General features: G+C 45.2%; 3 protein-coding genes across 5 annotated transcripts in view; 2 read left to right on the top strand and 1 right to left on the bottom strand.

Moving 5' to 3' along the window:
* The window catches only part of DYRK4 (dual specificity tyrosine phosphorylation regulated kinase 4), a 45,517-nt gene extending 44,657 nt beyond the window's left edge, over nucleotides 1-860 (top strand). The window contains exon 18 of the mRNA XM_070754698.1: nucleotides 295-860. Coding sequence (XP_070610799.1) covers nucleotides 295-554 — 260 coding nt within the window. The 3' untranslated portion in view covers nucleotides 555-860. The remainder of the gene's footprint in view (nucleotides 1-294) is intronic.
* Nucleotides 861-4,172: 3,312 nt separating this feature from the next.
* AKAP3 (A-kinase anchoring protein 3) lies at nucleotides 4,173-22,556 on the bottom strand. Of its 3 annotated transcripts, none has more exons than XM_070755202.1 (6): nucleotides 22,301-22,556; nucleotides 18,288-18,352; nucleotides 14,941-14,984; nucleotides 13,478-13,585; nucleotides 6,610-8,694; nucleotides 4,173-4,481 (listed from the first exon to the last, which is right to left on the bottom strand). In XM_070755202.1, exons 2-6 carry the CDS (start codon nucleotides 18,301-18,303, stop codon nucleotides 4,326-4,328), a joined length of 2,409 nt encoding a protein of 802 aa, XP_070611303.1. In that variant the 5' UTR covers nucleotides 18,304-18,352; nucleotides 22,301-22,556; the 3' UTR covers nucleotides 4,173-4,325. The 3 variants fall into 3 exon arrangements, with proteins under 3 accessions (XP_070611303.1, XP_070611302.1, XP_070611304.1); XM_070755201.1 differs by lacking the exon at nucleotides 22,301-22,556 and adding an exon at nucleotides 18,549-18,624; XM_070755203.1 differs by lacking the exon at nucleotides 18,288-18,352 and having other exon boundaries at nucleotides 22,301-22,468.
* NDUFA9 (NADH:ubiquinone oxidoreductase subunit A9) overlaps nucleotides 22,338-22,704 on the top strand; it is a 30,946-nt gene continuing 30,579 nt past the window's right edge. Inside the window, exon 1 of the mRNA XM_070755204.1 lies at nucleotides 22,338-22,445. Coding sequence (XP_070611305.1) covers nucleotides 22,391-22,445 — 55 coding nt within the window. The 5' untranslated portion in view covers nucleotides 22,338-22,390. The remainder of the gene's footprint in view (nucleotides 22,446-22,704) is intronic.

Here is a 22,704-nt window from a genome sequence, read left to right as displayed (position 1 = left end):
TATGCATCGCTCTCCGCATGCGTGGCTGTATCCTTAACTCTTGTTCCGAATCCAAGGAGGAGCTAGATAATTGATCTCCTTCTGAGCTGTCTGCCACACTCTCCTCCTCCCTGTCACTCATGTCTTCTTGGTCAGAGGAGCCTTCATCAGCAGATTCCACCGGGGGGGGCAAAACAGGCCTACCGCATGTGGATGTCTCCCCCACATCCACAGACCTTGGGGCAGGAGCAGAGCCAGAGCGAACCACAACAACACAAAGCAACAATAATATTTCGGGTCTTTCCTGTTCCGCAGGTGACGCCGCTCGGCAACCGTCCAGCACGGAAGTAAAACCCGACCCACCTGAAAACGTACCTGTTTCGCATCTAAAACCTTCTCCCGTTGCATTGTCCGAAGAAGTAAATAAAGAGGAAAACCAAGTTTCCGTTAAACAAGAAACTGCGCCGATGGAAGCCGAGCCTCCAATGGAGAAAGTGCCTAAAAGAGACCACAGGCCGGGGAAAGGCCTGCGGAAAAATACAAGTGTCTTACCACCCATTAAGTACAAGCAGTGATTCTCTTTCCGTACAGTTTCTAGATAAATATTTTGCTGTGACGTGTTTGAGAACAGAAATTTAATGCATCCCTCTCTCTCTCTCTCTAACCGTGGTCTGTGCGCTTTTCTTGGCGGTGTTGGGCCTTAGATGGGACTAGGCCTCCCGGTTTCCTGGTTTCCAATAAACTGAATTCCCACGCATGCCGGATATTGAATCATGGACTCCTAAAGCACTTGTCAGGCTCTTAAAAAAAAAAAAAAAGATCATGCTATGAAATATAGTAATTTGTGTATTCAAGCAATAAATCGTGGTTTGTTCATTAAAGCGAGCTGAAAATTTATCAGGGATCGCAAAAGGTATGAATAAATTTGTAGATAAATAGAATGAACAGAAATGCTTATTTCTGCCCCCACGAGGAGGGGGCAGCGGGAATAGTAAATTTATGCACTTTTTATTGAATACTTAATAGGGTTTTTTTATTGTCCTTCCTTCTCAAGTCCCTTAGTATGATCCTTAATTACTTTTAAAATAGGTAATAATTAAATGGTATGTTTTGACAACACTCCGCAGTCTGCATTGGTTCCCGATCAGTTTCCGGTCACAATTCAAAGTGTTGGTTATGACCTATAAAGCCCTTAATGGCATCGGACCAGAATATCTCCAGGAACGCCTTCTGCCGCACGAATCCCAGCGACCAGTTAGGTCCCACAGAGTTGGCCTTCTCCGGGTCCCGTCAGCTAAACAATGTTGTTTGTGGCGGGGCCCAGGGGAAGAGCCTTCTCTGTGGCGGCCCCGAACCTCTGGAACCAGCTCCCCCCGGAGATTAGGATTGCCCCCACTCTCCTTGCCTTTCGTAAACTCCTTAAAACCCACCTCTGCTGTTAGGCATGGGGGAATTGAGACATCTCCCCCAGGCCTATATTGTTTATGCATGGTATGTTTGTGTGTATGTCTTGCTTTTTAAATAAGGGGGTTTTAGATATTTTTAAATATTAGATTTGTTGTACATTGTTTTTTATTATTGCTGTGAGCCGCCCCTAGTCTATGGAGAGGGGCGGCATACAAATCTAATTAATAATAATAATAATAATAATAATAATAATAATAATAATAATAATAATAATAGTTTGTTTGTTTGTTTACTTACTTACTTACTTATTTATTTATTGGATTTGTATGCCGCCCCTCTCCGCAGACTAATAATAATAATGATAATGATTGTCAAGCCACTCCTACCTGGTCACATGACCATCAAGCCACACCCACAAAATAAGCCACAGACGCAGCGGCAGTAAAATTTTTGGCAACTTTATTTTGAGAATAAAGTTTAATAAATGTGAAATAGTGCTACAAATTCAAGATAAATATCTGTGAGATGGTTTAACTAAAAAAACAAAAAATCACCAGATAACATTTCAAACAAAATAATGTACCTGGCTGTTTGCTTTTCCCTTTCTTTTTTTTTTTTTTGCAAAGGAGTGCCATATTAGCTAAGGATTAGGACCAGGTGGGGGTTGTAACTTACTTCCGCTACCAGTGCTGATACGCACTCAGCTCCAGTTGACCAGTGGGCACGAGCATGCGTTGGAGCAAGATTTGGCTTCTGCACATGCGCAGGAAGCAAATCCTGCAAGAAGAAATGCGGGTGGAGCGATATTTCAGCAAAATCACTAAAAATCGTCAAAATCTCACTTGCTTTCTCCAAGCTAGATAAGGTCTGTGACTGTAAATTCACCCTTGAAAGACTTTGCTGGATGTGAATGAGAAGAATTCACAGCAACTTAATAAAAGAGGGGTTTTATTGGGAGAAGTCTGCTTCGTGGTTTGCGGAATCCTAGGTCAGAACAATACTGGGCAGGAGATTAGCAGGCCTCCGTTCAGGAGGATAGCACGCTCTTATCCTTCGCTCCAGCTCCTTCCCGGAACAAGAAAAGAGACCCCAGGTAGATATCCTCCAGACCACAGTGATGTCACCAGCTCATCCTTTCAACTCAGCAATGCTTCAGTGCTTCTGATACAAGGAGAAATAGGAGCTAGTACAGTGGCACCTCTACCTACGAACTTAATTCCGTGACCAGGTTCTTAAGTAGAAATGTTTGTAAGAAGAAGCAATTTTTCCCATAGGAATCAATGTAAAACCAAATAATGCATGAGATTGGGGAAACCACAGGGAGGTGGAGGCCCTGTTTCCTCCCAGTAGATTCCTAGAGAGGCCCCATGGAGGCTTCTCCCTGCCTTTTCCGGCCCTGTTTCGGCCCCATGCTGACCTCTTAGGAATCAGGTGAGGTCAACAGTGGATAGTCTAAGGGTAATGTTTTGGGGGTTAGGTGATGATACTGCAATGTCAGGTAGTGAGTTCAATGCATCAACTCATCAATTCAGTTACCAAAGTCGTATTTCCTGCAGTCAAGTTGTGTGCTCATGTATTGTTGTGGTTGAAGCCGAAGTAGTCGTTGACAGGAAGGACATTGTAGCAGATGATTTTATGGGCTATGCTTAGGTCGTGTTTTAGGTGATGTAGACTTCTCTCTCTTCCTGCTGGATTTGGGAACTTGGAGAGTTCATTAAAATAATTCCCATGGTGTTGTGGTTGGATTCAGGCCAGCTCTTGAGGCTGGGGATTTTGATGAAGAGCAGTGGGAATCATCTGTTTACAGAAGACCAGTCTGTCTGCAGTACAGCGAATCAAAAGCAGAGACAGGGAGCAGGAAGGGACAGCAGAGACAGAGGGGGGAATGGATTCAGCCAGCCCTACAGCCAGAGGTTCCTCAGAATCAGAAGGGGAAAAATTAATGAGTAACCCCATTCTGAATGCTCGGGTGTGGAGAATGTTGGGAAGGCAAGAGCAGCTGCGCAAGTGCAGAAATAAATGATACAACACAGCTGTTAGGACTTAATGACGCTGTTGCAACCTTGATAAAAAAGGGAGGGTTGTAGTGAGCTGGGTGGAAGATTATCGTTTGAGCTTTGGAGAGACAGATTGATGCATCGTGGTTTCGTTTTGGTTTTTGGATTTCTATGAACTTTGTGACACTCAAGCTGAAAATATTGTGTGGACTTGAGTGAGCAACTCTGACCTTCTGGACTAATAACTCGGCATTGCTTTTGCATTCACATATAGCCCTCTGTATATAAAGGAAACCTTTTTGTTTTATTATTACAAGCTTGTGTGTGTGATTTATTACTTTGCTCTTGGGTGGCTAGAGGCCAGGCAGAACACAAGGGAGGGGGGGAAATGCCCATATTTGTGACATTCTGGCTGTTTGTTCTGTCAAACATATTGCCAACTTTGGAGCTTCAAAATTGGCCTACCAAAGTCCATAGAAGAAGAAGAAGAAGAAGAAGATGAAGAAGAAGAAGAAGAGGAGGAGGAGGAGGAGGAGGAGGAGGAGGAGGAGGAGGACGAGGAGGACGAGGAGGAGGACGAGGAGGAGGACGAGGAGGAGGACGAGGAGGAGGACGAGGAGGAGGACGAGGAGGAGGACGAGGACAAGGATGATGAGGACGAGGAAAAGGAGGACGAGGAGGAGGACGAGGAGGGGGAAGAAGAGGAAGAGGAGGAGGAAGAAGAAGAAGAGGAGGAGGAAGAAGAGGAAGAGGAGGAGGAAGAGGAAATAATACTTTGCACCGACATTAAGTATTTCCTTCCTTTATTCATTTCACTGCTCAGCAGGGGTGGGGGGAATCAGTAAAACTCATATCATCTTTGACCAATGAGTGCTGTATCGAGGGAAACTAATGGGGAGGAGAAGAGGCCTGCGGTCCCGAAGAACCCGAGAGATGCTGGGCTTACAGGTTCTGAAGCAGCCAATCCAGGACGGGCAGCCGCACAAAATTGCCCAGGGCTTCTCCTAGCTGCCTTTCCTTCTCATACTTCAGCACGGATTGCATGACGTCGCCCACACTGTAGTTTCTCTCCACCGCCACCGTGGAGAGTTGCTGGAGCTGCAGGAGAAGGCGTAAAGAGAAATGGTCAGACAGGTACAGGGGGTCCTTGGATTACGACCACAATTGAGCCCAACATTTCTGTTGCTAAGTGGGCCAGCGGCTACGCGAGGTCTTGCTGGATGGGGCGGCTGGAGCCATGGCCGTGAAGTGAGGCAGTTGTCAGGGTGTGGATGCCCAGGCTGTGGGCGTGTGGCGGGCTCAAAAAACATGAGACGCCCACCAAAAATAAGCCCTAGCGCAGTGATTGTGAAACATTTTTGGGCTGCGTGCCAAAGGTGGGTGGGGGCGTCAGCGGAGGTGTGCCCGCCGCCAGCGCTCCTGATGGCGGGCACGGGCGCGCATCTGGCGCATAGACGGGAATGGGTGTGTGAGAGATTTTGCTTCCTGCGCATGCGCAAAAGCCCAATCTCACATGATGCTCGTGCGTGCGAGATTTTGGTGATTTTCGCCGAGTTAGTTGCTTCTGTGCATGCGCGGGAGCAAAAAAATGGCAAAAATCACTGAAATCTCGCATGGGTGAGCATCCTCGCGCGATATTTGGCTTTCACGGACACCAAATCTCATGCAGGGGCATGTGCACGCACGCCAGATACCCGCAGCTGTGAATGTGTCATCGATTTTACTATCACTCTGTAGAGTGGTCTGCACTGGCAGCAACGCATCACTGGTGTGCGTGTGTTAACATGTGCCATTCCCTCCCCCTGTGAACTGCCTCTGTGCATGTGTACAATTCCCGACACCCCCACCGTCCCTGCGCATGCGCACAGGCCTCACTGAAGCCTGGGATGGTGAAGCCTGGGATGCTGATTTTCAGCCTTGGGGAAGGCCATTTTGCCCTCCGGAGGCTTCAAGAAGCTTCTCTGAAGCCCCGGAGTGCAAAAAAACCCATCCAATGGGCAAACTGGAAGTTTGGAAAAACAGAGTTCCGTTTTCCCCGTCAGGCTGTTTTTTTGCACTCTAGGGCTACAAGAAGCTTCCCCGAAGCCTCTGGAGTGCAAAAAACAGCACAACGGGAAAACCAGAAGTCCGTTTTTCTGAACTTCCGGTTTGCCCATTGGACGTTTTTTTTTTGCACTCCGGGGCTTCAGAGAAGCTTCTTGAAGTCTCCAGTGGGCAAAATGGCCATCCCCAAAGTTGAAAATCAGCTGGCTAGCACAAACATGTGTGCTGGAGCTGACATAGGCCAATGCCTTTTACATGCCCTCTGATATGGCTCGGCGTGCCACCTGTGGCATATGTTCCATCGGTTCGTCATCATGGCCCTAGTGCTTATTTCGGAGCACAAAAGAAAATAAGACCCAGGGGGATTATTTTGGGGGAGAAACAGTTGCTGTCAAAAGTGATTTGAACCTTCACCTACATGTGTCCTTCACTCACTTTGGACAATAACAGCGAGGGGGAATGGTTGGGATGCACGGATGGTATTTAAGGATCCGTCGGCTTTCGTGAGACATTGCTGACATCTTAAGGATGCTTAGAGCAGATGTCACGGCATGGCTGGTTCTTTCCCATAACAAAATGAACACAAGAGATTAGTGGACATTTTGGATTGTGGGTGGCCGGTAGGGAAAAAAGGGGAATTAACTATGGTTGCTTTTTTGTGCAGGAAACCCAGAGCTGGTTCCGCTTCTTCTGTGCCAATGTGGTTTATTCAATAAAGTTTTATACTCTTGGTAAAATAATGGAGTGGTGCAGTGGCCTAGAGGTGGAGCTCTCGCCTCACAATCAGGAGGCTGTGAGTTCGATCCTACGTAGAGGCAGATATGTCTCTCTCCAGGCACAATGACAATATATTTGTTGAACAAAACTCCACATTGGCAACAGGAAGGGCGTCTGGCCATTAAAACACCCTGCTAGCTCCATTCAGTTGCCCAGACTTCACCCTGCAGGGGATTATGGAGTCATTAAATGAAGATGATATCATGACTCTTGGTACAATGATGAGCCAGGAGTTCGTTTTTCTGGATTCTGTCAACTGGACGGTTGACGTATTTGCGTGCTTTTCTGGACTACCAATCTACGAGTATAAAAAGGAGCAGAAAAAGTGTTTCTGCTACTCCAAACATATTTTTATCTTCTCCTTGCCTGCTATTCCCCCACATCCTCCCTGCCTTTCCAATTGTACCTTGTTCAGGGTTTCTTCGTCATCATCCATGAAGTACAACATTGGGACATTCAACTGAGAGGCGGCCACCCATTGGAGAATAGCTTGGAGTTGCTTGTTGTGAATGTTTTCCGGGGTGTTCTGGTTAGCCACAACCACCTTACGTCCGCCAGGTGTGTCTTCTCCGGACTCTGCTCTGCTTTCCGGGTTTCCCGAGCTCTTGGAGTAGAAGCCTCCGCTCATGTCTTCTCCGTCTCCGAGTTCTCCGAGTCCCGACTCAGGGTTGCTGTATTTGGCGATCATCAGACACAGCTTGGTCACTGTATCGACCAGTTTGTCGATGAAAGGTCCGCTCCCTCCTTCCTTCTTGGCATCACACTGGTCCATAATCATTTTGGTCAGTCCAGATATCGCATCTTCATAAGCGTGGGGGTCTGTATCGCAAGTTCCTGGAGGACCTAGGCCTAGGCCTTCAGGAACCTTGAAAGCATTCTGGAGTGCTTCATCGCTCATCAATGTCCCTGAATTTCCTCCTAATTTGTTGACGGTCTCGTTGATGAGCTTCTGGATCAGCATTACTACCACGCTCGACATATCGTTTTCCACGTTCGACGCAAACTGCTCGTCCTCACAATGCTTCAAAGTGTCGGACAGTTTTAAAGAGCCGAGGCCTTTATCTTGTCCCAAAAAGCCCAGGTTGCCAGTTGCCTTGCTGGATCGGCCCCCTTCCATCCCATCCTTCATGGCGTTCTCCTGCTGCACCAGATGATATTGTATCAGCAACAACGCTGTCACAATCAGGTCCCTCGCCCAAGAATCGGTGGTAAGGTTAGAAATGTCTGGCATTTCTTGGGCTGGCATAGGCTTGGGGAGTACTGTGGGTATCCCTGTAATGTCTGGGTGTTGCTTCTGATGCCACATGTTGAGACCTTCTTTGATTATATGATTGCCAACTGTTTCCGCACAAGTCATTTCCTTATCTTTCATGGTTTGTGTTTTCGTCGCTGAGAACTTCATGTTCTGAGTCTTGGTATCGGGACCCTGGCAGGTTTTGATGGTCGTAAAGGCCATGTTCTGAGATTTAGCTTTCTCGCTGAACTGCTTCTGCATGATCAGAGCGTTGTGCAGGCGATTCAGCATGGCTTGCACGATCTCAGAGGCCTTCTGGCTGCCTTGCGTGAAGAGGCTTCGCTTCACGGCAGAGACAAAGTCAGAATCGGTCATGAGAGTCCCGGTGACGTCGTGTAGGTTCTTCATGCAGGAGTCAATCAGGTCGGAGACCACCTCCTTGGAGTGCTTCAACAGGACCTTCTTCAACACGGCGCACGCGATGTTGGAATCGTTGACTTTGACTTTCATCGTCTTCATCACGGAGACCATCATGTCCGAAACCACGTTATTGGCATAAACCAGGATCCCTTTGCTCAGCGAGTTGTTGTATTCGTCAGGCCCAAAGCGCTTCCGATGATGGAAGCCAGGTCTGCCCTCATCCCTTTGAGGCTCGCTTTTATTGGGCACTTCCGTGTTTTCCTCTTTGTAATAAATGGTGGTCTTTTTCTTGGTGGCGGGGCTTTCTTCGTATCTGCACTCGCACCTGGTAGCAATGTGCTTGGTATCCTCAGTCCCCACCCCAATGGATCGGTGGCCGTGGTCCCCAGCAGCGGCAAACAGCGTGTTGTGTATGCAGGTGGGGGTGGTCTCTGTGCGGTCATTCATCTCTTTGCGTGCCATCGCAATGGCAAGGTTGGAAAGCCTGTTGCAATAAAAGGAGACTTCATCCGGGTCGGGATTTGGGTTCGGGGAAGAGGAACCGTCGCTTTCTTCCTCCTTGGATTCCTTCTGACAACCGGCTTTCATGCTTAAGTGGAAGTTGGGAGACGCCCTGTTGGAGCTGACATTCAGACTGAATTCTTCATCGCAGGCTTTGTAAGGTCCCGGAGAACGGACGTTACGCTTGGGCATGGTTTGACGTCCGTCGCACGTGTCTCTTGTCCTCGCCCTTCTGGCATTGTTGCTGGCGTTCAATGCATCCTGGCCACCGACGTCGGACTTCTCCAGATCTTGACGGAGTCTACTCAGGACTTTGAGGGGATCAGAGGAAGTTTGCTGGAAAAGCTTAGCAGAGTCAGTCTCAGAAGTGGAGGGAAGGACGTTTTTCATAACAAATCCCTCCCTGTCAGAGGTGGGCTCCTAACTGAGGTGTGCTCGCCCCCGTGGCGCTGAGTGCTAGTGGAGTCCAGCGCGATGCTGCTGCTGCACCTGAGCAGGTAGCGAAATCGCGCCCGGAAATGCAGGTGTGCCCAGGTGCATCATTGCGCTGGACTCCGCTAGCATTCAGACCCATGGGGTCGAGCACATGTCACCATTCCATCTTAGCAGCCCACCTCTGCTCCCCGTCATCTCCTTGTACAGAAATGACACCAATTCTACCAGTTCGGCCCAGTCTGGCCATATTGGTAGCGGCGGCTGATGGTGGTTTGGAGAACTGGTAGCAGCAGCAATACGACGCTCCATCCCCCTGCCCAGACATCATCATTTTCCTTTATTTAACCCTCTAGGCATGCACAAAGCCTTCTGCACATACATAGAGGGTGAAAAAGTATACGAGACAGGGCGCGTGCTTCCGAACCAGTAGGGAAGGTAAGTAGATTTCACCGCTGACTGGCACTCAGTGTTTGGTAAGTGGGAAGTCATTCACTGCCTATTATGGGTAAAAGTTTCAATGGATGTCATTTTGTCTGGGAAAATTAGCAGCTATATTAAACTGCTGTCCTCAGTAGGCACAGAATTGAATATACTATACAAACAGTGGTATCAGGAAGCACAAGTGTTCCTTGACTTTGGACAGTGGGCAAGAAATGGCTTCTTGAATCCCTCCTGTCCACAATGGTTTGGGCCAAGAAAGCTAGCGGAAGGAAGGAAGGAAGAGGGAAGGAGCAAATTGATAGATTTAAAGGGAAAGGAGAAGGAGACATTAAATCCCGGATGAATCAGATATCAAGACTTGAAACTTCAGATCCTGCTAACACAAGATCGAACCCTCGGGGAAATCTGAGGTGAACAACAAGGAATTGAATTCATTATTTACAGTATGTCTAAAGAGTTTCTCTTACCCAACAGGATGGAATAATGGAGTGGAACGAGAAGGTAAAGATTAGGACATGCAAGCACTGCTAATCATCGCTTAGCTGACTCTCTAGTGCTCTAAGAATCTTAAGGACAAGATAAACTATTCTGCTCCCAAGTTGATTTGTTATCGATTTTGTGGCAAGAGCCAATATGGAGGGGGATGGGGAGAAGGAGAAGGAGAAAGAAGGAAAAGGAGGAGGAGAAGGAAGGAAAGAAGGAAGGAGAGGAGGCAGAGGAAGAGGAAGAAGATGATGATGATGATGATGATGATGATGAAGAAGAAGAAGAAGAAGAAGAAGAAGAAGAAGAAGAAGAAGAAGAAGAAGAAGAAGAACACAACAGAAAGCTCGCTATGTAATGTCTTACAGTAGAGCAATACTGTAATGCAAAAAACATTTGAGAAACCTGTCCAACTACAACACAACACAATCAAAAAGGTGCTTTTTCTGGTCAGGACTCTGTAAATGCTCTTTCTCCTTTCAAAATGTGAGAATGTCCCATGTTCTTGTATTCACTGGTTACTTTAGATAGATGCAAATATTTCTCCCAGTAGTGGGTTTCACCTACTTTCCGTACTGGTTCGGAATTCTGAATTTGCGCATGTACTGGCGTCACTCACATGTGGCAATTCGCAAAGGCGCAGAAGGTTCTGCACATGCGCAGATCATATATGACAGTGATGGCAGAACCTATGGCACGGGTTCTACAGGTTCTGGCTTCCAGAGAGCTTCCAGAGGGGATGGAATATGACGTTTTTACCCTCCCCTGGCTCCAGGGAAGCCTTTGGAGCCTGGGGAGGGCAAAACATGAGCCTATTGGGCCACCAGAAGTTGGGAAACAGGCCGTTTTTGGCCTCCAGGGGGCGAGAGAAGCTGTTTTCAACCTCCCCAGGCATTGAATTATAGGTGTGGGCACTCGCGCATGCACGATAGCGCACATCCATGCTTTTAAGCACTTGAGGGAAAAAAGGTTCACCATCACTGATCTATGATGATGTCTGGGCAGGTGGGTGGAGCCTCCCACCGCTACCAATTTGCCTGAACCAGGAAGAACTGGTAGCAACCCAGCACTGATGTCTCCTCTTCGCACACACACCCAACTCTCCAATCCCCAAGCCCACCGCCATTCTGTTTTCTCTTTCTATATAAAACATCCCAGATGGCATCCATTAGATGCCACAGGCTTGCAAAGGATAAGTTTTGAACATACTCAAACTGTGACAACGGTTCCATGAAATTTGAGAGATCCCAGTTCTCCTGTTTCGGCTTTTACAGACCAGGCCACCAACCACCCTTTGCTGCCTTCCAAAGGCCACCAAGCCAATGACGGTTAGACTTGTGGACCTGGTGCGCAGACTCACACATTGCTTTGACGCACTCAAAAAAAATTATGAGACAATGGGACAAGCAACCTGTCAAAATTACCTCTTCCCCAAGCCTCATCTTGGTATCACCATCAGGAATGGTGGACAGTTTCGCTGCTGAAGGCTGCAGGGATATTTCTGATGAGACTAAAGGGTTTTTGTACAAGACTGACTTCTGATTATCCCGAGGCTGATATTCCTCAGGACTCCTCATCCTACCCCAGGGATAGGAAAATCTGGCTTTTCTATGACATGTGGACTTCAACTCCCAGAATTCCTGAGCTAGTAGGATTGGCTCAAGAATTCTGGGAGTTGAAGTCCACAAGTCAAAAAAGAGCCAACTTTGCCTACCCGTCCTACCCCAATCCTATCTCAAGGACCACAAAAGAGGTCCCTAGCTCAGTGATTTTCAACCTTTTTTGAGCCGCGGCACATTTTTTACATTTACGAAATCCTGGGGCACAATCAGCGGGGGGAGGGTGGGGGTTAAAAAAAGTTTGGACAAAAAAAATATCTCTCTCTCTTCCTCCCTTTTGCTCTATTTTTCTCTCCCTCCTTCTTTCTCTCCCTTCCTTCTTTCTCCATCCCTTTTTCTTTCTCTTTCTTCCTTCCTCTCTTTTTTGCTCTCTCCCTCCCTCCCTCTATGTCTTTCTCTCTCTCTCCTTCCCTCCCTCTCTTTCTCTCTCTCTATTGCTTTCTTTCTCTCTTTCTCTCTCTCTTGCTTTCTTTCTCTTGTTCTCTTTCTCTCTTGCTTTCTCTCTCTCTCTTGTTCTCTTTCTCTCTCTTGCTTTCTCTCTCTTGCTTTCTTTCTCTCTCTCTCTTGCTTTCTTTCTCTCTCTCTTGCTTTCTTTCTCTCTCTCTTGCTTTCTTTCTCTCTCTCTTGCTTTCTTTCTCTCTCTCTCTTGCTTGCTTTCTCTCTCTTGCTTTCTTTCTCTCTCTGAGCTTCGCGGCACACCTGACCACGTCTCACGGCACACTAGTGTGCCGCGGCACACTGGTTGAAAAACACTGCTCTAGCTGATATTCCCCAAGTTGGTCTCCTCATCCCACCCCAAGGACCACAGAAGAGGTTTCTGGCCTTCCTCTGAAACCAAGAATCACTGGTGAGGCAAGAAAATATTTCTGAACAGGGAAAAAAAAAAGCTATGCTGGGCAATTTGCCCAGATATCTGATCAAATCCCAAATATGAAAACTGTGGTGTTTAAACTGGATATTAAAAATCCAGTCCAACACACACCATCTTTCACTCTAGACCAGTGGGTGAAAAACTCAAGGCCTGGGGGCTGGATCTGGCCCATGAGGTGCTTAGATCTGACCCGTGAGGCCATCGTAGAAACAGCAAAGGACCGCACCGTGGTGCCTCTGCCAGTGAAAACGGAGCTCAGGAGGCCTGTGTTGACCCTCCTGGGTTCCATTTTCAATGGCGGAGGGTTGCAGGAGGTTGTTGCAGCTACCTTTGAAAAGTGTTCGGAAACTTCAGATCGTGCAGAATGCAGCTGCGAGAGCAATCATGGGCTTCCCCAAATATGGCCATGTTACACCAACACTCCGCAGTCTGCATTGGTTGCCGATCAATTTCCGGTCACAATTCAAAGTGTTTGTTATGACCTATAAAGCCCTTCATGGCACCGGACCAGAATATCTCCGAGACCACCTTCTGCTGCACGAATCCCAGCGACTGATTAGGTCCCACAGAGTTGGCCTTCTCCAGGTCCCGTCAACTAAACAATGTCGGTCGGCGGGCCCCAGGAGAAAAGCCTTCTCTGTGGCGGCCCCGACTCTCTGGAACCAGCTCCCCCCAGAGATTAGAACTGCCCCTACCCTCCTCGCCTTTCGTAAACTCCTCAAAACCCACCTTTGTCGTCAGGCATGGGGGAATTGAGATATCTCCCCCGGGCCTATACAATTTATGTATGGTATGTTTGTATGTATGTCTGCTTAGAAATGGGGTTTTTTAAATATTTTAAATTGTAAATTATTAGATTTGTTATGAACTGTTTTATCGTGTTGTGAGCCGCCCCGAGTCTGCGGAGTGGGGTGGCATACAAATCTAATTAATTAATTAATTAATTGAGATTGCAAGACCCATAGGCGGAACTCCAAACTCCATTTTCGCTGGCAGAGGGTTGCGTGAGGCTGTCAACCCAGGAAAACAGAGCTCGGGAGCCTGTTTTCGCTGACACAACACTCGGGCCACGTCGAACTGGCCACGCCCGCCCTGCGCCCCGGAGGTCAAACACAACCCTGCTGTGGCCTTCAATGAACTTGAATTTGACACCCCTGTGTTAAACCCTGCTGACTGAAGAATGTATTTGTAGCAAGCTCTTAAGAGTATTCCCGGACCTCCATATCTGTTGTGCCACCAAGCCGGCTGGCGGAAGAGGCTCCCTCCTTACCGTCCAGTTTTGTTGCTCCTTCTCCTCCTCCTTCTCATCGCCGGGTGTGTAACGCTCAACTTTACACAGTCCACTTTGACTCTGTAACCAGTCAATGTTCTCTGACATCTGAGGAGGAGGAGAAGAAATGAGAGCTAATGTGAAGGTTGGCCGTGTTGATCGTGTTGAACCGGGTACAGACACAACAACAGTTTTTTTCCGAACGCCACTAAACCCTACTAAACACTCTACTAAACAAATACTTCCCTCAACACTGTCAGACTTTCTACTAAATCTGTACTTCTATTCTACTAGTTTTTCTCATCATTCCTTTCACCCATTTCCTCCCATGTTGACTGTATGACTGTAACTTGTTGCTTATATCCTGAGATTTTTATTAATATTGCTTCTTCATTGCTTATTTGACCCCTATGACAATCATTAAGTGTCGTACCACATGATTCTTGACAAATGTATATTTTATTTTATGTACGCTGAGAGCATATGCACCAAGACAAATTCCTTGTGTGTCCAATCACACTTGGCCAATAAAAATTCTATTCTATTCTATTCTTTTCTCTTTTCGTGTTTCCCCCAAAATAAGCCCTTCCCCAAAATAAGCCCTCCCTAGAATATACCATTTCCTCTGGTTAAGGCAGTGCTTTTCAATTATTTTCTGTTAACCCCCACTCCAAAGAAGTAAACATTTCATGCCCCTCCCCAACCCTCCGATCTGAGCCCTGATGGAATTTTAGTGTTAATATTTATTATTTTATTTATAAGCTGAAAACAAACTATTGGCTGGAGAAGGCTACTCTACCCATATTATTTATTTATTTATTTTATTTATTTATTTATTTTGTCCAATACAAATTGAAAGTTAAGGAGAATGAAAACGTGTAGTAGTAAATATCAGGGAAGGGATAGAAGAAGAGATAGGAGAATAGAATACATCAATGAAGAGCAGAGGAAGGATATATGGATGGGAGAAAAGATATATAAAATATAGGAGAGACAATTGGACAGGGGACAGAAGGCACACTAGTGCACTTATGCTCGCCCCTTACTGACCTCTAAGGAATCTGGAGAAGTCAACCGTGGAAAGTCTAAGGGAAAAATGTTGGGGGTTGACACCACGGAGTCTGGTAATGAGTTCCACGCTTCAACAACTCGATTGCTAAAGTCATATTTTTTACAGTCAAGTTTGGAGCGGTTGATATTAAGTTAGAACCTGTTGCGTGCTCTTGCGTTATTGCGGTTGAAGCTGAAGTAGTTGTTGACAGGCAGGATGTTGCAGCATATGATCTTGTGGGCAATACTTAGATCATGTTTAAGGCGTCGTAGTTCTAAGCTTTCTAGACCCCTATGTCTAGTTTCGCAGGGTATTTCTGTTTCAAAACACAGTAGCTTTTTTCCAAACTCAAACAAGCAAATGAAGGGGAAACTAATAGAAGGGGGAAAAGGAAAAAAGTTTTGGCACTTACCAGTTTTTTACGGCCACGGGTGGGGCTGCCAGCATCCTCTGCTTCTGCAGGGTCATAGAAGGTGATACAGTATTAGCAGAGGAATTCAACTTTTGGGCAAGCTCGCATCCTATAAAACAGTGGTTCTCAACCTTTCGAATGCCGCAACCCCTTAATACAGTTCCTCATGCCGTGGTGACCCCCAACCATAAGTCTGGCGCCAATTCTCCCAACAGAGCTTTAAGCTGATTGGCGGAAAGGACAGAAAGACACCCCCACTGTAAACACCTGATTGGCCGGATTGTAAAAATAGGTTCCAAGACACCAGAATAGACCAATGGTGGCGAACCTTTTTTTCTCTTTGGGTGCCGAGAGAGTTTGGGCATGTGCTATCGCACATGACTGCCCACACCCATAATTCAATGGCTGGGGAGGGCGAAAACAGCTGCTCCCACTCCAGGCTAACTGGAGGCTGGAAATGGCCTGTTTCCCCACTTCTGTTGAGTCCAGTAGGCTCGTGTTTTGCCCTCCCCAGTCTCCAAAGACTTATCTGGAGCCGGGGATGGGGAAACGCCCTCCCCCATCCCCCCGGAGGCTCTCTGGAAGCCAAAAACGCCCTCCCAGAGCCTCTGTGTAAGCAGTGAAGGGCTACCAAAATTTTTACTACCACACTGTGGGTGTAACTTATGCAGGACGCCTTGCATTTTCTTTCAACATCTTTCAGTGCAAATTGGATGCTCTGGGGTGCAGCTCCAGTTTTGCTACCCCACTGCGCTCCCCCTCGTCTGGTCAGTAGCCCACCCACGTGTAAGCCAAAAATAAGCTGGCCAGCAAACACATGCATATTGGAGCTCAGATAGGGCTACAGCTTGTGGTGCCCTGGGAGGGCATTTTTTGTCTTCTGGGGGGATTGGGGGGGGGCGTTTATACCCTCCCCTGGCTTCAGGAAGCCTTTGGAGCCTGGGAAGGGTGAAACACGAGCCTACTGGGCTCACCAGAAGTTAGAAAACAGGCTGTTTCTAGCCTCAAGAGGGAAGCTGTTTTTGCCCTCCCAGGCATTGAATTTATTTTATTTATTTATTTTGTCCAATACAAATTGAAAGTTAAAGAGAATAAAAACGTGTACAGTGATACCTTGTCTTACAAACTTAATTGGTTCCGGGATGAGGTTCTTAAGGTGAGAAGTTTGTAAGACGAAACAATGTTTTCCATATGAATCAATGGAAAAGCAATTAATGCTTGCAAGCCCAAAATTCACCCCTTTTGCCAGCCGAAGCGCCCATTTTTGCGCTGCTGTGATTCCCCTGAGGCTCCCCTCCATGCAAAACCCCACCTCCGGACCTCTCTGTTTTTGTGATGCTGCGATTTCACTGAGGCTCCCCTCACTGGGAAACCCCACCTCTGGACTTCTGTTGCCAGCGAAGCGGCCGTTTTTGCGCTGCTGGGATTCCCCTGCAACATCACAAAAACACGGAAGTCCAGAGATGGGGTTTCCCATGGAGGGGAGCCTCAGGTGAATCCCAGCAGCGCAAAAACGGGTGCTTCGCTGGCAACGGAAGTCCGGAGGCGGGGCATACCAGCAGCGGTGGTGGGTTTGTAAGGTGAAAATAGTTTGTAAGAAGAGACAAAAAAATCTTAAACCCTGGGTTTGTATCTCAAAAAGTTTGTATGACGAGGCGTTTGTAAGACGAGGTATCACTGTAGTAGTAAATATCAGGGAAGGGATAGAAGAAGAGATATGAGAATAGAATACATCAATGAAGAGTAGAGGAAAGGATATATGGATGGGAGAAAAGATATATAAAATATAGGAGAGACAATTGGACAGGGGACGGAAGGCACACTAGTGCACTTATGCTCATCCCTTACTGACCTCTTAGGAACCTGGAGAGGTCAATCGTGGATAGTCTAAGGGAGAAATGTTTGTTTAATTATTATGTCTGTGGGCACTCAAGCATGCGCAATGGCGCACGTGCACACTCTTTTGCCATGCGAGTGGAAAAAAAGGTTCACCAACACTGTCCTAGTTGCTTTAATATACACGTTTAGTGCAGTTTTGTTGCATATGCAACAATGGATGCTCTAAGAATCAGTCCTTGATTAATTAAGGAAGGTGGTCTTGAAAGAAATGTGTGCTTCGGGGAGAAAGACAATCCTCTGACTCTGGAAGTAGGGAATCAACTGATAGCATCTCTTCGCTGGTGGATGGTCTGAGCCAGTGTTTCCCAACCTTGGCAACTTGAAGATACCTGGACTTCAATTCCCAGAATCCCCCAGCCAGCATTCGCTAGCTGGGGAATTCTGGGAGTTGAAGTCCAAATATCTTCAAGTTGCCAAGGTTGGGAAACACTGGTCTAAGCAATGAGTTCTATTATTCCCAATGATTAATTTTTCTATAATATTTATTTATTTTATTTATTTTGTCCAATACACAGTACATATAGAAGAGAATAGGCATGGAGTAATATATATAAAGAAAAGATATAAAAATAGAGAAGATATGAAAGGATATATATATAAAGAAAAGATATAAAAATAGAGATGATATATGAAAGGATATATATAAAGAAAAGATATAAAAATAGAGAAGATATATGAAAGGATATATATATAAAGAAAAGATATAAAAATAGAGAAGATATATGAAAGGATATATATATATAAAGAAAAGATATAAAAATAGAGAAGATATATGAAAGGATATATATAAAGAAAAGATATAAAAATAGGGAAGATATATGAAAGGATATATATAAAGAAAATATGTAAAAATAGAGAAGATATATGAAAGGATATATATAAAGAAAAGATATAAAAATAGAGAAGATATATGAAAGGATATATATATAAAGAAAAGATATAAAAATAGAGAAGATATATGAAAGGATATGTATATAAAGAAAAGATATAAAAATAGAGAAGATATATGAAAGGAAGAAAATATATATGATATATGAGATAAAGGAAAGACAATTGGACAGGGGACGAAAGGCACTCTGGTGCACTTATGTACGCCCCTTACTGACCTCTTAGGAACCTGGAGAGGTCAATCGTGGATAGTCTAAGGGAGAAATGTGGGGGGTTAGGGGTTGACACTATTGAGTCTGGTAATGAGTTCCACGCTTCGACAACTCGATTGTTAAAGTCATATTTTTTACAGTCAAGTATTCCTAATGTCTTTCCTTCTATTCTATTGATGTATTTTATTATGATTATATCCTCTGAAAATTACATTATGTATTAGACAAAATAAATAAAATAAATGCCGCCCCGGGTCTGCGGAGAGGGGCGGCCTACAAATCTAATAAATTATTATTAAATTATTATTATTATTATTAAAATAAATCTATGTTTCTAAATATTCTCACCTGCTACAATTTCCATCACCTGCTGCCGAGGAGGCTGGTAAGGAAGGCCTACTGTCCTTCCCTCCCTACGTGCCAAAAACAAGGACATTAAAACCAAAAATAACAGGACAATTTTAAAAAATAACCACAATCCTATAGATTTACAAGATTTAGACTCCCTTTGCTGCCCCCGACCCCCCATCCCTTAAGGTAGAGACAGTTTGATCTCCGGCCTAAAACAGCTAGGCCTGCGTTGACCACCAACATGGAGGAACGGCCTACCTTTAGAACATCGATGTGAGGCCTCACAAAGAGTTCCCCAAAAGCAGGCTTCTAGGCCAAACTTCCAGGATGTTCCTCAAAGGCTCCCCACACTGTGGCCTCCTCTCTCATCCTCTCCTGGTCAGAATGGACCCTGGAGTCACAATGCCCAGGTGACTCTGCTGTTTCCATGGTGATCATCAACACCATCAGAAGGAGGTCTCAGCAGTTGGTCAAAGGTTGGGGAGGAAATTTGGTGGAATGACAAAAATAATGTTGAGGATCGGTCCCGTCCCCCCCCCCCCCCCCGGTGCATTCACGGGGATTAAATTAGGGGCAGCGATGGTTTCTCTTTCTTCGAAGATGAAATCCACAGCAATATTGTATTTTTCGTCCTGTAAAAGTGAACTGATCGTCAGTTCCTCCTCTTCCTTTCTTCTTCCTTTCTTTCTTTCTTTCTTCCTTCCTTCCCCCCTTCATTCTTCTTCTTCTTCTTTTCCTTCTCCTTTTTATTTATTTGTTTGTTTGTTTGTTTGTTTTGTCAAGTATGTATTGGTGGTATACAAGGATATAATAATATTTAATATTATAATATAATAATATCTTCTCCTTCTCCTTCCCCTTCTCCTCCTCCTTTTGGTACAAATTAAGGACCCTAAAGGCTGAATCCAGGATGGACATGGTTCCTTCATCAATTATTTTCCAATGGTGGGCAGTAGCCTTTTGGAGAACTTTTTGATTGTTTATATATATAGGTAGGTAGGTAGGTAGGTAGGTAGGTAGGTAGGTAGGTAGGTAGGTAGGCAGGCAGGCAGGCAGGCAGGCAGGCAGGCAGACTGGTAGGTAGGTAGGTAGGTAGGTAGGCCGGTAGGTAGGTAGGTAGGCCGGTAGGTAGGTAGGTAGGCCGGTAGGTAGGTAGGTAGGCCGGTAGGTAGGTAGGCAGGCCGGTAGGTAGGCCGGTAGGTACGTAGGTAGATAGATAGATAATGAGCTGGGATGGCGCAGTGGTTAGAGTGCAGCACTGCAGGCTATTTCAGCTAACGCTAGCTGTAGTTCAGCAGTTCAAATCTCACCACCAGTTCAAGGTTGACTCAGCCTTGCATCCTTACAAGCTGAGTAAGATGAGGACCCAGTTTGTTGGGGACAAGATGCTGATTCTGTAAAGCGCTTAGAAAGGGGCTGTAAATGCACTATGAAGCAGTATATAAGTCTAAATGCTATTGCTATGGTGGGTGGGTAGGTAGGTAGTAAAGAAAGAGAGGGAGGGAGGGGGGGGAAGAGACCAATGATAGATTAGAAAGAGAGATGGATGATAGATGGATGGGTAGGTGCATTGATAGATGGATCAATGATACGTGGAAGGATAGATAGATGATAGATGGGTAGATAGGTGGATGGATGGATGGATGGAGAGAATGATATATAGAAAGATTAGATATAGATAGATAAATTAGTAGATAGATAGATAGATAGATAGATAGATAGATAGATGATAAATAGATAAGATAGATGATAAATAGATGAGATAGAGACAGACAGACAGAGACACAGACAGACAATACATAAATGATAGAGAAATAGATGGAGAGAGACAGAGAATAGACAGATAACAGACAAGAGATAGAGAGATAGATCGAGTGATATAGAGATATAGATAATAGAAAAATGAGAGAGAGAAAGTTAAATTGATCCTTGCAAAATTGGAAATTAATTATATTTATTATTATACTGTATAGACAACCTGAAATCACAGATTTTCTTTTCTTATTTCTCCTTCTTCTTTAGTTGATATTGGCTCTCATTCACATCAAGTTCTTCCCTAAAACTAGGATGTTGTTATGTATCAACACAGTATATATGCAGAAGATCCAAGTACTGTGGCCTTTTCTAATTTAACAGATGGAAATCTTGTCAGGGTTCAGATTTTTTAAGTGTTTAGACTGGATTTGGCATATTTATCCACCTATAAAGTTTTTCTCATGGATCTGAGATACACAAGTGGATGTTTCATGGTGTCAAAGATCTTGTTGCAGCATGTAAGCTACTCGGAGTAAAGCGGCCTTTTGCAATTGACCAATAGGGATTCTGTCAATGCCGATGGAGTTCAAGTTGTGTTCGAAATTTTTTGGGATTGCATCCAAGATACTTATTCTGATTGGTGCCACCTGTTTGCCAGTTATTCTACTGCTATTTTCAGGTCTTTTGTGACTTTCTCCAATTCTTTTCCTTCTATTCTGCTGTCTCCAGATACTACTGATACCGTATTATTAAATCTATGGAAACAGAAGAAGCTGCCAGACTATTTTATTGATTCATAGATGACTTTTTGCTTCTGTATTGTTGGAAAATTCCAATGATTAATTAAAAATGTTTTCCAGCTTCCTTGAATAATGCTTTTGTAGCAGTGTGGTTTTTTTCCCCACAGATCAAAGGTTTTGCTGAGTGTGCAAGCTAATGTATGATTTCAATACTAAATGTAGACTAGATAGCATTAGCTTTAAATTGTCCACTCTTAGGAGCGACTTCTTCACAGCAATTATACATTTTATAATTGTATACATTACAATTATAAGTTTACCCCTTTCTCTAAATTTATAACATGTCATTTTTCTTTCTATAATATATCCCTTCTAATCAGCAAAACTATAATTCATAAATTTGTCTTTTCTGTTTCCCACAAAGAAGTCCTTAAGGAGTTTCCAGATAGCTTTAAACATAGATGTCATTTCTCTAATCCATTGGTTCCCAACCTGGGGATTGGGACCCCTTTGGGAGTCGAACGACTGTTTCACAGGGGTCGCCTAAGACCGTGGGAAAAGACAATTTCCCCATGGTGTTAGGAACTCAAGCTTCTATTCTGGCGCCTTGGAATATATTTTTACAATCCGACCAATCAGGCATTTACAGTGGGGGTGTCCCTCTGACCTTCCTGCCAAACAGCTTAAAGCTCTGTTGGGAGAATTGGCACTAGACTTACGGTTGGGGGTCACCACAACAACATGAGGAACTATATTAAGGGGTCACAGCATTAGAAAGGTTGAGAACCACTGCTATACAGTAGACCTTTACTCAGATTTTGTGTAATCTCATCTGACACCTCCATTTGAAATTCCAATTCCTCTTTTTTTATTTTATTTTTTACAATTTTTCTCACCTCCTGGGCGGAGAATTCAGCCCATACTCTTAAAGGTAAATATAACGAGTTTACGGAGAGGGGCGGTATATAAATCCAATAAATCTAATCTAATCTAACACCTTCCAATTTATCTCATCAAATATTTTTGTTTTAATCTGTCACAAAAGAACTGCTCTTTTCTCTTGTTAGAAGATTCTAATGGGAATTTATTTAAGAACAATTCAATGCATATTATCAATCTTCAAACACAGGTAGGGGTGGTAGTAAAAATTTTGGTAGCCCTTCACTGAACACAGGCATCCCAAGTTTGCATGGCACTAAACACCTGGTTGGTAAATCTGTGAGAAAGAAACAACTTTTACATTTCCAAAGGGGCTTTTTTGCCAGCATAAAAATGAATTAAAAAATAATTCAGGAAAGCAAAAAAAAAAAACATTAGGGGGAGGTTAAATCTTTGTACATGGCAAAGAACCAAACAATACATGCATGTGCTATTTGTGATGTGTCAGAAAAAAACAAAGGAAACATAGTAAGGCATTCATTAGATGTGCAAATGAAATAGCGATCCTAAATAACGTTGCACAAGTGGCAAATTCACTAGCATCCTCTCAATTTCCGCCTCTTAGGCCCCGCCCACCTCTTTCTCGCGAACGTCGCAGCTCTCGGTTTGGTCTTCGGAGGCCGCCGTAAGGCGGGGGGTGGGGCTGTGCACCAAGGCCGGGGAAAGATGGCGGCTTTCGTGCGCGTCCTTCCTCGCGCGGTGCTTTCCGCCGCCGGGAAGCGTAAGTCGGGGTCGTGGGGGCGACTCAGGGGCGCCCTGTCATCCCTCCTGGGGCTCAGTCCTGGCAAGAGATCGGCGGGGCTTCGTCGCAGGCGCGGCGACGCTGGCTGGGAAGGTCACCGGGAGGACGCCCAAAGGGTGGCTTTATTTTCCCGACACTGCCCTTTCCCGGAGCGCCCTCGCTACAGCCGGTCAGGCCAGAAAGCGCCTGTCCGTGGTTTCCCCGGGGGAAAAGCGCGTCCTCTGTGCAAGAAAAGCTG

Source organism: Erythrolamprus reginae, chromosome 6 (assembly GCF_031021105.1).
Source record: "Erythrolamprus reginae isolate rEryReg1 chromosome 6, rEryReg1.hap1, whole genome shotgun sequence".
Taxonomy (NCBI): domain Eukaryota; kingdom Metazoa; phylum Chordata; class Lepidosauria; order Squamata; family Dipsadidae; genus Erythrolamprus; species Erythrolamprus reginae.
The sequence above is the reverse complement of the archived record's forward strand: the minus strand, read 5'-3'. Positions and strand labels throughout refer to the sequence as shown.

Coding starts and splice junctions, on each gene's coding strand:
- AKAP3 (XM_070755202.1), bottom strand. Junction 13,586..14,940: donor CCCGTGGCCGTAAAAAACTG/GTAAGTGCCAAA, acceptor CCTCCTCCTCAG/ATGTCAGAGAACATTGACTG. Junction 8,695..13,477: donor AGGAGCAACAAAACTGGACG/GTAAGGAGGGAG, acceptor AAGCTTTTCCAG/CAAACTTCCTCTGATCCCCT.